The sequence below is a fragment of the Squalius cephalus genome, assembly GCF_949319135.1.
Source record: "Squalius cephalus genome assembly, chromosome: 3".
Taxonomy (NCBI): domain Eukaryota; kingdom Metazoa; phylum Chordata; class Actinopteri; order Cypriniformes; family Leuciscidae; genus Squalius; species Squalius cephalus.
Genome location: NC_137124.1, coordinates 54360755 through 54375817, shown reverse-complemented (window position 1 = coordinate 54375817; position 15063 = coordinate 54360755). Strand labels below are relative to the sequence as shown.

The following is a 15063-nucleotide window of genomic DNA, read 5'->3' as shown; positions in this document are numbered from 1 at the left end:
TTGCAAAGCCACGCCTCCAACAAAACGCATGAACGCATATAGCAAGGAGCAAACAAAAGCATCATGAGACACAGCGTTAAATTACCTTATGTCTCAAAGCACATAACATTACAATAAAAATGAACATGAACAACTTAAAAAGTACCTGTACCACCTGACTGCTGCAGATTCATTTCGCCATTGATAGTGTTGCCATTGAAACGCATAAATTCAGTATAACGTCACAGGTTTCCATCTCTTCTGAATTATGCCGTGAACGCAGCATAAGCTCGTTGTTTTGGTTCAGGTGTAACCTGTAAAAGGTGGCTGCTGTTTCGGTCGAAACGCACTGATGACGTGTGATGTCTGCGTGAGCAGCTGCGCGGAGGCTCACCAAGGCTGCATTTATTTGATCAAAAATACATTAACAGTAATAGTGAGAAATATTACCATTTGAAATAACTGTTTTCTGTTTTAATGTTTTTAAATATTGTATTCCTGTGATGCTAAGAATTTTCAGCATCATTACTCCAGTTTGCAGTGTCACATGACCCTTTAGAAATAATTATAATATGCTAATTTATGGCTGAATTATTATCACTTATTATTGGGGCTCAATTATTAATAATGCTTCTTATTATTAGCAATGTTTAAAAGAGTTTTTGTTGTTTAATATTTTTGTGGAAACCATGATAATTTTTTTCAGGAATCAATAATAGTAAAAAACTCTTACTGATACCAAACTTTTGAATGGTAGTGATCATGTTACAAAAGCTTTCTATTCCAGAAAAATGCTGTTCTTTTGAACTTTCTATTCATCAAATAATCCTGAAAAAAAATTGCACACAACTGTTTTCAACATTGATAATAATAATAATAAATGTTTCTTGAGCATCAAATCATCATATTAGAATGATTTATGAAGGATTGTGTGACACTGAAGACTGGAGTAATGATACTGAAAATTCAGCTTTACCAAAACAGAAATAAATTGCATTTTAAAATATATTCAAATAGAAAACAGTTATTTTAAATACTAAAAATATTTCACAATATGACTGTTTTTGCTGTATTTTGGATCAAATAAGTGAAGCCTTGGTGAGCAGATGAGACTTCTTTTACTATCTATCTATCTATCTATCTATCTATCTATCTATCTATCTATCTATCTATCTATCTATCTATCTATCTATCTATCTATCTATCTATGTGTGTGTGTGTGTATATATACACAAAACCAGTGTATACACAAAGTCCATGTTTGCTTTTTTATATACCATTCCAGGGTTTACAATGATATATATTGCTGATTGTTTCTAATAAGCATCATTCCCACAGTGGCGTGTGTTAAAATGTTTATGTATCTGATGGCTGGAGGCTCTGAATTGATGGGCTGTTTCATTTCAGACGGGACACTCAGACCGCTGGAGAACACAAACAGGTGCACACACATACTCTGACAAACCCACGCGCACTATCACACAGATTTAAATGCAATTGCTTTTCTCTTGCAAAATCAAGAGAAGATTACTGCCCTGCTGAAATGACCAAATTGTACCAGCATGAATTTTCATGGTTGTTAAGCAAGCACTTCTGAGCTTCTGTTTACAATATTTTACAATTTTGTGTGTATTAATATTCGCATCTGTTTGTCATATAAAGCGATCGCGTCTATAAGACTTGCATGAAAGATGTGCTACCTTTCTTTAAAGTGATTGCCACTTGGCAAAGCAATGTCATTCATTTTAAGGGTGGCTTAAAAACTTTTCGGGCCTGCTGCATTTGCACTTCCAGGTGAGAATCTTTCGAAGATATCAATAAAGCATATATTTACAATTATTCACATCATGGCAGTCCACCATGTGGGCTCTACAGGTGTTGCACTGTGTTACCCGTGTCTCTGCAAGTGGCGTGAGCCTCCTTCAGTTGTTCTCTGAGCTGAAGCAGCTGTGTTTTGAGTGAGACACACTCTTTCTCCCTCTGCCTTTTCTCTTTCTTGGCTCTCTGCAGATCAGCTTCCAGCCCTCGAGCCTCTGCCGCCCTGCTTCGGATCTTCTCCCGCGCTTGCAGGAGATCAGCCTCGGACTGTCTCAGTAGGGCGTCTCTCTTCTGGATAGCCTGAGAGAGAGCGGCTGTGAGATTCTGCCATAGGCAAAGCGTTTCTGATCTGCACCTGTGAGTGTGTGTGTGTACTTGTTTACCTGGTCACACTGCCTTTGAGCTGCCTGTAGTTCTCCTTCCAGATTGGCTACCTTCAGCTCCAGAGTATCAGCTTGTGCTCGTCTCCGGGCCTCGTCCGCTGCATCCGCCTGGAGCTTCTTCACCTGCTCCTGCAGTCGCTGCATCTCTGCAACACACAGCTGATCGGAATCTGTGGTAGAATCGAGTGAGGAAGTGGCTACGTTTACATGCACAACTTTTGTTTCAGTCGGACTGAATTCATTACGATTGATGAATCCGAACGTAGTGTTTACATGAACACAAAACATGTGCGCGTTTATATGACACAAGCTTAAAATCTGCTCCACTTCACAGACACTGGGAGAAAGGAGAATTTTAGAATGAGGGGACACTAACATGACACTTTATTCAACAGCTCATGACGCTATTTCAACGTCATTGCACATGCGTAGTCCTTTCAGTTTCGGTTTTCAATCCGGTCAAGTGTTTACATGTTCTTTCGATCGGATTAGAAAAGGAATAAACCACCCGTTTCAATCCGATCGAAATTTCATTCGGATCGAGCTCAGTCGGATCGATTGAGGTGTTTACATGAAGGCTTTTCCGTTCGATTGAGACGTCAATCCGTTTACTAATGGATTATTTGGTTGCATGTAAACGTAGCCACTGAGTAGCGAGTTCACTCACCTGCCGGACTGTGTTCCCGGTGTCGCGCCAACTCCAGCTGGCAGACCCGCATCTCCTGGGCGCTCTGACCGCAACGCTCCAGCGACTGGAACAGTGCCTAAGGACAAACACACACACACCTCCACTAACATGCCAAGTCGTCACATAGCTGTCAAACTTCTGTGACTGTGCCTTGGGGCAGTCGTGTTGATGCCCGGGGCGCTGGAGGGGCCAACCTAAGGTGGATAAGAATCCCCCAAGCTGTCTCCATCCCTAAGGCTATCGCTACGCCCGCTGCTTACGCTCGCCTCTTCGACTCCATTCCACTCCAGCCCGGCCTTCATTTAGCATCCTCACTGCGGCACGTACACATACACCCGCCGAGGTTGCGACACAAGGTTTATCCCTGACAGGTGTCGCCTCCAATCCGGTGGCATGCGCTTGTGACGCGCTAACCATTCAATTAAGTCTCTGGGATGCTCTGCGTGTGGGTGCCATCTCTTAATTACCCTGGCAACCAGGTTGTGTGTGAACGTCGACCTGACAGCTGAAGCGGTGTGTCACATATACCATGCTCTCGTCTGCTGTGTGCAAACGGGACAGGTCTGAGCGAGATCTGATTGCGAAACTAATAAAGTACAGGCATAATCTGCAAACACGGGCAAGGTCGGGGGCCCTTTGTTTGGCACCATTAAAATAACGAGGTGTCACGAGGCGCTGGGACTCGCCACTCCAATTCGAACATGTGTCAAGACAAATCTATATTTCATGGCCACTTACAGATGTATAAATAGCCAAACGAGGTGCTGGAATCATCTATAAAACTCTGCTAAAAGGTTGCCAGAAGATGGCGGGCACTGTCAGCGGGACCGGAGGGTAATCAATCTGAGAACGGGGAGCGGGTGGGCAGTGGCGCGAGGAGGGCACTAAATCACGTCGCCGTTTGCGTAGAGTGCGACGAACCGCTGACACTTGGGCTGACGTGCGAGCTCTCTGACAGCCTGACGGATCGCTCCACTACACTCCATTAAAGCTGGATGGCTGGCTGCCACGCTGACATAACAAACAATTAGTCACAAAGGTGCCCATGAACTTGCACGAAGCCTCTCCGGATCCAATCAAAGCCTCAGCTCATGACTGATAAATAGCCCCTGAGTTGCACAGTGTCAATGCATACAGTAACGTGTGACACGGGGAGCAGGTGGGTCCATTTAAAGCCCATTTTTGTAACAGGCAGAGATTACAGTGATGGATCCATGCAGATGTGAGTGTAGCATGTGGCGTTTTTCTCAACTACAAAGACAGTGCTTCACTCACCTGCTCAAGTTCCTGAACGCGGGACAGCAGGGATTCGTAGTCTGAGTCGGAGTGGATGTGAGTGGCCCGGTAGATGGAAAAATCAGCCTGTGTCTTCACTAGCGTCTCTTCTTGCTCTTCAGCCTAGAAGACACACACATACACAATCGGTCACATTCAGCTCTCAAAAGTTCTTTAGATTTACAATCCTGCTGGAAATCCATATTACAGCAACAGACTGTTCACACATAACTATTGGTAAAGCATGACGCTAGAAACACCATGGTCATGGGTTTCATTCCTAGGGAACACGTATATTAAAAAATATATATCTTGAATAACCCCAATTACCTGCCTTTTAGTTAAGACTACTGAATATTAAGTAGGTGAAAAATGATCTGTCATCTAATTAATATTCATGAGCCATGATTATGCGGTTTATTATGTGTTATAAAATAGGGAAATAAGCAGTATTCTGGACAGAAAGACTGGGTAGTTCTTATTCTGAACTGTAAAACAGCATGTAAACCATAAGCAGCTCAGTCTCGATCTGGTCTTGATCTTCTTCAGTTAGAGTAAGGTCTGATAACAGGACCTAATGCCTGTTAAGTTCTTCCTTATGAGAAAGATAAATCAGTCCAGCACAGTGCTGTCAGAACTGAAGACTGAATATAAAACAGTTCCAAATGGGCTCAGACTTAACGAAGATAATATTTCGTTATGTCACACTGCCTGTTGCTGTTGTTCTGAGAAAGACAAAATCAACGATGAGCTAGGAATAAGCAAGGAAGGTTATATAGAACATGATATAGTACTGGCAATTCAAGGTGCCTTACACATGAACAATACAGACAGGAAATAAATAGACATAAAATATAGACATAATTTCAAAAAAAAAAAATCTTACATTGAGCATTTGTGGTTAAAAAGGTTTTTATTAGATTTTTTTAGAAAATTACGGATGGTTTCGCTAGATAAGACCCTTTGAGGCTACATTGAAACTGCAATTTGGACCTTCATCCAGTTGGTTCCTGTTGAAGTCCACTATATGGAGAACAATCCTGTAATGTTTTCCTCAAAAACCTTCATTTCTTTTTGACTGAAGAAAGACAGACATGAACATCGTGGGGGTGAGTAAATTACCAGGACATTTTAATTCTGAAGTGAACTTCTCCTTTAAGAGTATTATTATTGCCGACAGCTCCCACTGAAGATGAAAAAAGAGTGAGGTGATTGACTGTGATGTAAAAAATCACATCAAGGAAACTTCCCTTCTCACACTGTTGAAGGTTATGTGCTGTAATGCCGGGGCGCAGCAGGTTCTCAGTAAGAGGGAGCAATTAAGGGAAGCTTAAACGTACAGGAAGGAGACATGGGCGAACGGCTGAAGGACGTGTGTTCTGAGGTCCTGACTGAAAACAGTTGGATCAATATAGCATGCATGATTGTGATGTTTAGGGATTGCTAATGGGATGCTAAGCATCATAGACATCTGAGAGGAGAAGCTGGAGGTGCTAGAGGAGAAAAAAGAACGGGAAGGTAGGGCAGAAAGGTCCTCACACCTAGTGTGCACTGTATCCGACAGAGGTGACTGCACCGCTGGGCTGTAGACAAGGCCAGTTCCTCCACCGCTGAGAGAAATGCCCATTATTTCGACTAGACACCACAGACCCAGCAGGCTTTTCCACTTTACGCCAACCAGCCGCCCCTCCCGGTCAATGTACACGCAAATCAAAACAACTTCAGGTCCATTTAAACACCAGCCGAGCTGTCTGAAAGGGCCACACACGCAATCTTTACCCAACAACTACAAATCAATAATAACTTCAACTCCCAGAATTCCTCAAGAGAGCCTATCACAGCTCTCCAGCTGACACTGTGGGAAATGAAACACCTGAAAATGCTCTCTCCGCACATAGCATGAAGCGTGAGGGTTCTGACCTGGATCGATACAATCCAGTCAGAACACTCAAACGTATCTGAAGCTCAGATTGGCTTTTGCACCCGTAGAGTGGCGTAGATTCTCTTCCCCATTGTGTTCACACCTCAAACTGCACTAACAAGCCACTTTCCACCTGTACATGTGGTAACTAGGTTTCATTTGGCTTGATATGCAATCTAAACCCAACAGAATTCAACTCTAGGGAGGAGATGAGTGTGTTAAGACTGTTGCATTATGGGGCATTCATAGTGCAAATCTGCAGCATCTCTCTGGGACTCACAATACTCAATTTAATAGCTCACAGGAGTGAAAATATGGGGATTTAGCCAAAGTAGGACACGTTTCTTGGATCAACATTCCTAGAGAAACATTTCTGAGTCAATGACATGACGCTCATAGATTTGTTTGGATCTAAATATGGTTTCAAAAATACATTTAAATGCAATTCATAAATACATAGAATGTCTTAAATACAACCCTTCTATTATGAGCATGTTTTCATTTACTGAATTAATATTCATTTCATATTCATATTCAAATGATGCTGTATTTGTCACAATTATGTTCTGTTTAGTCGTTCCTGTCGTGTCTGTATGAGTTCTCAATTAGTTGGTTTCTGTTTAGTTCATCTTCGTCCAGCTGTTTCTGTTTAGTGTCCTCATTTACTATGTGTATTTATACTTCCTGTTCTGTTCAGTGCTTGTCGGTTATTGTTTGTGAACATGTCGTAAATCTTCTGAGTTTGTTATTTGTTTAAAGACTGGATTTCTTACCATCTCCTTCGTCGTGTGCTTTCTAAGCAACCATACCGTAACAGTATTAAAGTTTACTAGTTTTGTTTTGGAGGTCTCCTACAGTAGATCTACATGCATCTAAGTCAAAAAACACTTTCATTTTCTCATAATATACATAGCAGCATCAACTCTTTTCTCACAGTGTCTGAAACGGTTTGATAAAGGATTCAGACTCTCTAAACCTCTCCTTTCCGAGAGCCTACTCTGCTCTGATTGGTCAGATGGCCCAGTCTGTTGTAATTGGTCGACTGCTTACAGCATGTATTGGAAATGAAACGTCCATTACCATATCTGAATTTCAACTCTGGAGACTTCCTCACTGCTTGATACTAAGTGATACGAATAGTAATGATGGGGCCGGATTTACAATATCAATGTCAGCACGAGTCCTCATCATTTGGAAGTGCATGCAAAGTGGATTTGCTTTCGCAGCACAGAAAACAGCGTCTTCTCGACATGTTAACAATACGAACCAAACACTTTCAGGCCTCAGCTAGGGCGGGTCAAAGAAGATGAAGACCATAGGCTGGCATTATGCAAATGTGAGGAAGATGTCAAGAAGTGACACTGAATTTGCTGATGACCCAGTTCAGAATTTATTCTTTCTTTTAGGAGACAATAACTTTATTTGTCATGCACTTTGATCTTTAAAATTTTGCAGACCTTTATATAACTGCTAAATTACACAAGTAATAGAACTTTGATGATGATATTGATCTAGTTTTGTGTTGAGAATACTGATAATGCAGATGTTTTCATTAAAGTTCTTATTCATCATTGACCCAGCTACCAAATCGTTTCATTCTCTTTGATTTTAGTGGTTCTTAATGCTTAGGATTAGAGGTAGGGTTAGACTACATTTGTTTGACAGGAATGACCAAGATGTTTGATCTTACTTGGAAAAATCATGGTCACTGCGAAGAGACAGACCTGTTCAGCTATGGGTTAGTTAATGGTGTTTCCGGTTGGGCTACCTGTCGACGAAGGCTAGCAGCTGTGTCTCTGAGTGTGTTGATGAGCAGCTCACACTCTTGTGTGTGATTACGCCTGTGCTCCAGCTCTTCCAGTGTGTCTCGGAGCTTCTGGCTCAGTGCTGCAAGGGCATCGTCTCCGCTCTCCAGCTGGGTGCAGTGTACCTGCAGATCCCCCTGCAGAGCTACAACCTGAGCTCTCAGACGGAGGACCTGCTCTTCCCTCTGGGCCACCTGAGGAGACCAAATCAGTCAGCCACACACAGACAGAAACATATCACTATCACCACTGATGTCTGCTCTCAGTAATTTAATATATAGCCTCTAGCTTCAGGGTACTGTAGCTCAAAAATGTTGCAGAAAGCTAGATTTTTATAAATCAAGTGCGTGACTAAGACTTTGGTCTTTGTTGACACCAATATGAATCATATCAGTAATAAAATAAGAACAAATAGTCAAATCACAAACAAAAGCACAAATAAATACAATATAACAAATATACAAATGAAATAAGCAGTGCTTTTCAGGTTTTTCAGGTAGGTCTAACAGTAGTTTTCAGGTAATGAAATTTAATAAAGTAAGCAAATGTAAAATAACACTGCATAGTCTGAAAATTAATCCTAATTAAAGTTACAAAAGTTATTCAGTCAAGATCAGTGAGTTTACGTTTACTTAACTGTTTATGTTCACTTAAGACATTACTGACTAGGATCTTTTTTTTTTAACTTAATTTTGTGTGAATTTGTCTGCTCAAGCACAAGATGACGTCAAAGAGCCTAGTTTAGTATTTGCAAGTAACAAAATGAGCTCCCTTTCGTGTCTTCTTGCGCTTGAATATTACAATTTTCAAGGCTTAAACTTTCTTGACGACGCAGTGCTGGCCTGTTAACTGTCCCCAGCGTCGTTCACATTTGTTCACATTCATGCATCGTTAGAATTCATACAAATGTTACCGGCTAACTATAGTAGGACACCATTTTATGTACTTGCCAACGCCCATTTTTACACAGCGAGCGTTAATTTTAGGCCCTGTTTGCAAGTACAGTACAATGAGACTGATGATGTACAGTAATTTGATGTTTTCTCTGTGCGGTTATACACTACCAATAAAAGTTTGCTGTCGGTAAGATTTTAAAATGTTTTTTGCTCACCAAAACTGCATTTATTTGATCAAAGATACAGTAAAAATAGTATTTATATGAACTATTATCAACTGTTTTGGATTTGAATATATTTCAAAAAGGAATTTATTCCTGTAATAGCAAGTGTCTCCAGTCTTTAGTCACATGATCCTTCAGAAATCTACTTGTCACTTGTCACTTGTAATAACACACGCATGAGTCGAAGATCAACAAAACTCTTTAAATGAATAAGAACAAACAGTTTGTTTGGAAACTGTGATACTTTTTTTCAGGATAATTTGATGAATAGAAAGATCAAAAGAACAGCATTAATTTGAAATCTTTAGTAACCTTATAAAAAGCAATTTTTTGCTGAATAAAAGTATACATTTTTTAAAAATATATATATCGTACTGACCCCAAACGAACGTTAATGTGCGCTGGATGGTAATTACTGAGTCAATATCAATATACTGTGCATCACTAGTTGCAATGCAGACTTAATTCTAAAGGTATCTAAGACTAATCTAAGTACCAACCTGATTGTGGGCCTCTTTCAGGTCCTCCTCTCGGCTAAGCAGAGTGTTCTCTAGTTGGGCGATCTTGCTGAGGCAGGCCTGGTACTTGTGTTTGCAGAACTCGAGGGATTCACTAAGAGGTTGTAGTCGAGCCTCAGCATCTGTGGCCAGTTTCTCAGCCTCCAGTAGACCTGCCTTCAGCTGAACCATCTCTGCATCCTGACTGTGGAGAGCTGCTTCCCTGCAGGAGGCCTGACACACACAAACACTTATATTTAGAAACAGAAGTTGGGATATGGTGAAACTGAAGTCGGCCGTGCTGCCTCACCTCGTCCTCGGTGTCTCTCTGCTGTCGGTGCAGACTCTCCAGGTTATCTCTGTGCAGCTGCAGGAGACTCTGTGTGCTTTGCAGCTCTCTCTTAAGGTCCTGCACCTCCTTCACCCGGCTCTCCTTCTGCTCCTGGGTCTCCTGCTGCCAGCGCTGCATCTCCTCACGCAGATCACACAGCTCTTCATTTTGACCTATACACTGACACAGAACCAAGACCAAAAACCAACCTAGTAACTTTTCCCTGTTTACATCACTTTGCTTGTCAGTGTTTGTGGCGTCCCAGACCAGAGTATGTGAGCGGTGTGGAATCAGAACGGATTAGTGATGCACTGAAATTGAAATTCTGTCCGATAATTATATTCTAATATTAAAGTTCTGTATGATTACGTCAAAACAACTAAACACTAAAAACGAATAAAACACTAAAAATAAAATAAGTCATTTTAAATGTAAATTTAGGCATCAGAACATCATAGTGTACAGTATAAAAATGGACATTAATTTTGTGAAACCGCGCATAGAGAGACACGGCTGCGCAAGTGATCCAATGCCTTGTTTATGTTTATGTGTTAAATGTGTGGGTTGAAATAATAGTTTCTAGAGGTTTAATGATACTATTAAACTACTATACAATGCAGAATATATTGTACATTGGGGCAAATATTTGCTAGTCCTATTATTGCAATATTTCACCAATAGATTAGACATTATTTTACTGTATATGCATATATACTTTTTTTAATATTTCAAGTAAATACCTAGTTCTGGCATGAAACTCACAGGCTGATATGTCTTTAAATTATTTGGTAGCAAACACATCATTATCTACATAGCACAGCTCCACATGTATAGATCTGCTAAGGGGGTTAAATCATGTATGTTACATGTGCAGCAGCAGCAAAATGTCTTATATGCTCACAGCAACGTCTGTGAATGTATTCGCTGTAGAATTTCTATGCTGGTGTCGCCATTGCCTTGTGCATGAGGGACCAGAACCACAATATCATTAATTATGAACAAAAAAATGTTTACTGCTAGTTGTACTCTTGAGCCACAAATTACTACAATTTTCGACAAAAGGTACAGCAATTTCAGCCATTTCCGGCTGCGAAAATCTGAAAAAATCATGCAAATTTTTATGCTTTGGCTTCTTCCGACACTATTTTTATTAGCAAAGAACAAATATACACACTTGTAATACTTTGTTGGTAAGTGACTCACTGTAATTTTTTCAGACAGTGTTGGCAAAGTTACTTTTAAAAGTAATGCATTATAATATTGTTACTCCCTAAAAAGTAACTTATTGCGCTACTTAGTTACTTTTTATTGAAAGAAATGCGGTAATGCTACTTTTACGTGACGTTTTCTCACCTGGGGTGGGCTTGCTTGTTTGTTTTTTAATAACAAAATAGATATATTTTTGGCAAATGTCAAGGCCCTTTCATGTCAAAAGTGAAATTCACGCCTGTACAGTAGAGGGCGCAGCTCCTTTCAGGACCTTTCAGCTGCTGCCATTCTAGATCGCAGAAGAATAGGATGCAAGAAAAGACAAAAAATGTGATGCTTATCTAAAGAAATTTTTGCTTATGTGGTTGAATTGGATAATCGAAGCTCATCAACAAAGACATTAGTCTATAAAGTGAGACATTTGTATTATTGAACATATTTAATTGTTGCAGATTTGCATAATACTCTGAGCTTGCATTTACCTGTTTTTATTCATTTTGAGGAATACTGAATCTGTTTTTCCACATTTGAGATAAGTAAATGCATGCTCACATTTAGTCTAGAACTATAATAAGCATCTTGTTTAGACAGCGGACACAACGCCTCTACACAGAACTGCTGTATGAAAAGCATCATCACACTCACAACAATTACCTGTTCTTATATTCAGTACAACAGCACTAATGTGTGTGATATTCCTTAATTAGTATTAGTACACCTCAAATGCAGCTCATTGAATATAATTTATGGTCGGAACCATCCTATTATTACAGACTCACTTCTACAGTCACACACTGGCATATATAATGAATGCTAGAGATTCTGAGACAGAAATCACCGAAGCCTGTTTGCTCCCTGAAGCGTGTCTGTGGTGGCTCACTGATAGCAGCTCTACATTAGATTATTAGACTCCAGAGAGAGCTGATCCCAGATTGGATAATATTATTTTTTCCCCTGGCTGATGATGCATTACAAAAATAAGGAGCACTGTAACAGATGTCTCGCAGGGTGAAAATAATAAATCACACAGACTACTGTGTGCACACACATGCGGTATATTAGTTTTGTGAGTTAACTTGCGTGATTTATTAGGTTGGTGAAGGCCCTGGATGGAGTCTCCTCAGTGCACTGAACTTCCCTTTGCAAGCATCATTAAGACTGCAGCGCTAATTGTGTTGTTTTAAACGAGTGGAACCTGATAATGACTCCATTAGTGATTCACCTACGCTTCTGTTTTCTTGGAGTCGAGCCGGGAGGAGGCGCACGGACATGCACATGGGAAAACTACTGACAGATGAATGGGATAAATGAAGCAAGAAAGCAGAGGAAAGGAGAGCATATGAATGTTTCTTAAGTTGATGAAAGCTAGAAAAAGGTGGTATAGTGGAGGAAGGACTTGACAACCACAAGAAATATTAGGACAATTGATCCTTCGAGGATGCCTGATTGGCCAACTAAATTGATTTACACTGCAGATGTGGCACAGAAAATCTGCTTTGACGCATATGGCATGTAAATGCCTATAAACAGGAAAAAGTGTGGTTAAATGCTGATTCTCAATATTATTCTCAATATTAATATTCCATGGTCCAGATTGGTTAGCTGATAACGTACATTACACTCCAGGATCATTCTGAACGCAATTCCAATTATTAAAAGTTAATCTAACATGAGACAATGGAACTTCACCAACATTTTAATTCAGTTGCATTGAATGAAATCTAGAGGGTTTAACCAGTCAGCCTTGCAAGGCCATGTAAAATTGAATCATACTTTTATTGTCAAAATTGTGTTTTTTACTGAAAAATGACCATGAATGAATGAATGAATGAATGTTTTGTGTACAATTCAATTATGAAATATTTTGAGGACACTGAATGACGGTTTCGGAGAAAAAAACACAAGTTGGCTCATACAATAGGACTTTTGAAAAATGAGCTTTTTCAGTATATCAGTAGCCTAATAAAATGTTTTATTTTACATGGAGTGGACATGTTCACATGACCAGCTATCTAACCCCAAATCACTTTATCTCTGTAACCCCTCTTTTTTTTTACATGTTCTCTCGTAGAATAAATGAATCATGGCTTGACTGAGAATAGTGCATTTCTACAATAATGACATTATTAACTAAACGCTTTTCTGTGACACTTCATCCACACCTCTAGGTGTCAGTATAAGTCCAAGATGACATATGGGCCAGAGCAACGTAAACAAAAAATTAGAGGGTGCACCTTCTCGAGTCCCTGGAGGGAGTTGACGGCAGTGTGTTGCGTGGCGGCATTACAGCATGAATCAGTGCTAAGCTCAGTGTAATTTTCAAAATCCCCATTTCAGTCCCAAACTCATCACACAGACAACAGCCCATGGCTATTTCAGATGAGACTCAGACAGAGAGAGGAAGGGTAGACCCATTTTATGGAGCTCTCTCGTTCTTTTCCGCCGCTGATTAATTTCGTACTAGATCGGTTGGCCAGCAGTGTTATTAGCATAAAATTTCCATGGATCAGGCCCTGCAATAAAACCCTGTCATCAAGTCACTTGTCAAACACACAATTTCAAATCTCATTTAGTTTCTAATATCATTTTCATACCAGGCGGAGGGATGCTGAGAGAGGTGGAGCGGTAGAACAGAGACGGGAATGTGTTATGTAAAGGATAAACGGAGTCATCGATCAAAATTAAAAGAGCTGAGCCTCGCTTCATGATTAAAAATTCTACGGATCAGCATCAAGTGTTTATCAGGTGAAGCTAACAGCAGGAGGTTGAGATGCTCGCTGTGGCAGAACTGGATCTTCTAGAGGACCTCAAGTGTTAGACAAGCAGTCTGCGTTCGCTGAAACAACAATCTACTATGATAATCTAATGCCACTGGGAAAGATAAAGCAAATAAAATCAGTGTTGACTGCCTGTGTAAAATTTGCCAACAAGACACTAAGGGCCAGATTTACTAACAGCTTACTCCAGCGCAAACCCTCTTTTGGCATTAAAAAACTACTAAAGACACGCAGTGAAAAATTAGCACTGAAAAGGCGGGAACAGGGCTATTTTTGCAGCTGACTTTATTGCATATGCATTTGTAGGAGTTTTTAAATGAATCACGCAACACGATTTACTAAGGTTTGTCCTCGGCAATGTACTGGTGCTTGCACTGCCCAAAAAAAGTAAGTCTTAAACCAGACGCTACCTGGTAGATTGTGTTGGTCATTATGGAAACAATCTGACTTCATCTGTGTTCTTTAATGTGCGCGTCGTCAGTAGATCACGCACAGAACTTTCCACTCTCATCGGCGCTGTTTTGGAATTGCGCTCTCATGCTAATTTGCCCTGTTTAGTAAATCTGGCCCTTAATGCCCATTCCCATCAAGGACGATAACTATAAAGTTTTAATTAACGTTCTAATTCTGTGAGAATACAGTTGTCCAACCCCAACTATAACGATAATGACACATACAAACTACATTGTTGGAATTACTTTTTTTTTCCAGCCAACAAGAATCTACCCATGCTTTAAAGAGCGCAAGCATTTAAACTGTGTAACTCCCTAAAAAAGTAACTGATTGTGTTACTTAGTTACTTTTTATGGAAAGTAATGTTGTTACTTTTGTGTTACTTTTTCTCACATGGGTTGGACTTGCTTGGTTGTTTTTTAATTAAAAAATTAAAAAGATCTAAAGATGTAAACAACAAAAGTGAAATGAATAAGCCTCAGGCTGAAGGAAATGTAAATGCACGCCTGTACAGTAGAGGGCGCCGCTCAAACAAAGCTTTCAGCTGCTGCCATTCTGGATCGCAGAATAGGACACTGGAGGAGAAAGTTTAACACAAAAAGAAAAAAATTTCTAGGCTATTCGTGTGGTTTGTGTGTGATTTTATGTGGCATTTGGAGGGGGTGTGGCCTTGATTACACCTTGTTGGACGCAGAGTTAATTGTCGCTGAAACTGTTCATGTGGGAGGTTGTTTTGGGCGATTGCCTATGGCATGGTGTTCAACGGTCAGCGCTATGTGAGTGTCCTGCCCGGCCCTGACACGTTTC

At 40.4% G+C, this 15063-nt stretch overlaps 1 protein-coding gene across 1 annotated transcript in view; it reads right to left on the bottom strand.

Moving 5' to 3' along the window:
• pmfbp1 (polyamine modulated factor 1 binding protein 1) overlaps nucleotides 1-15063 on the bottom strand; it is a 212449-nt gene that overhangs the window by 29480 nt on the left and 167906 nt on the right. The window contains exons 15-21 of the mRNA XM_079865493.1: nucleotides 9797-9997; nucleotides 9490-9720; nucleotides 7833-8063; nucleotides 4144-4266; nucleotides 2848-2944; nucleotides 2181-2326; nucleotides 1872-2097 (exon numbers count right to left, since the gene is read on the bottom strand). Coding sequence (XP_079721619.1) covers nucleotides 1872-2097; nucleotides 2181-2326; nucleotides 2848-2944; nucleotides 4144-4266; nucleotides 7833-8063; nucleotides 9490-9720; nucleotides 9797-9997 — 1255 coding nt within the window. The remainder of the gene's footprint in view (nucleotides 1-1871; nucleotides 2098-2180; nucleotides 2327-2847; nucleotides 2945-4143; nucleotides 4267-7832; nucleotides 8064-9489; nucleotides 9721-9796; nucleotides 9998-15063) is intronic.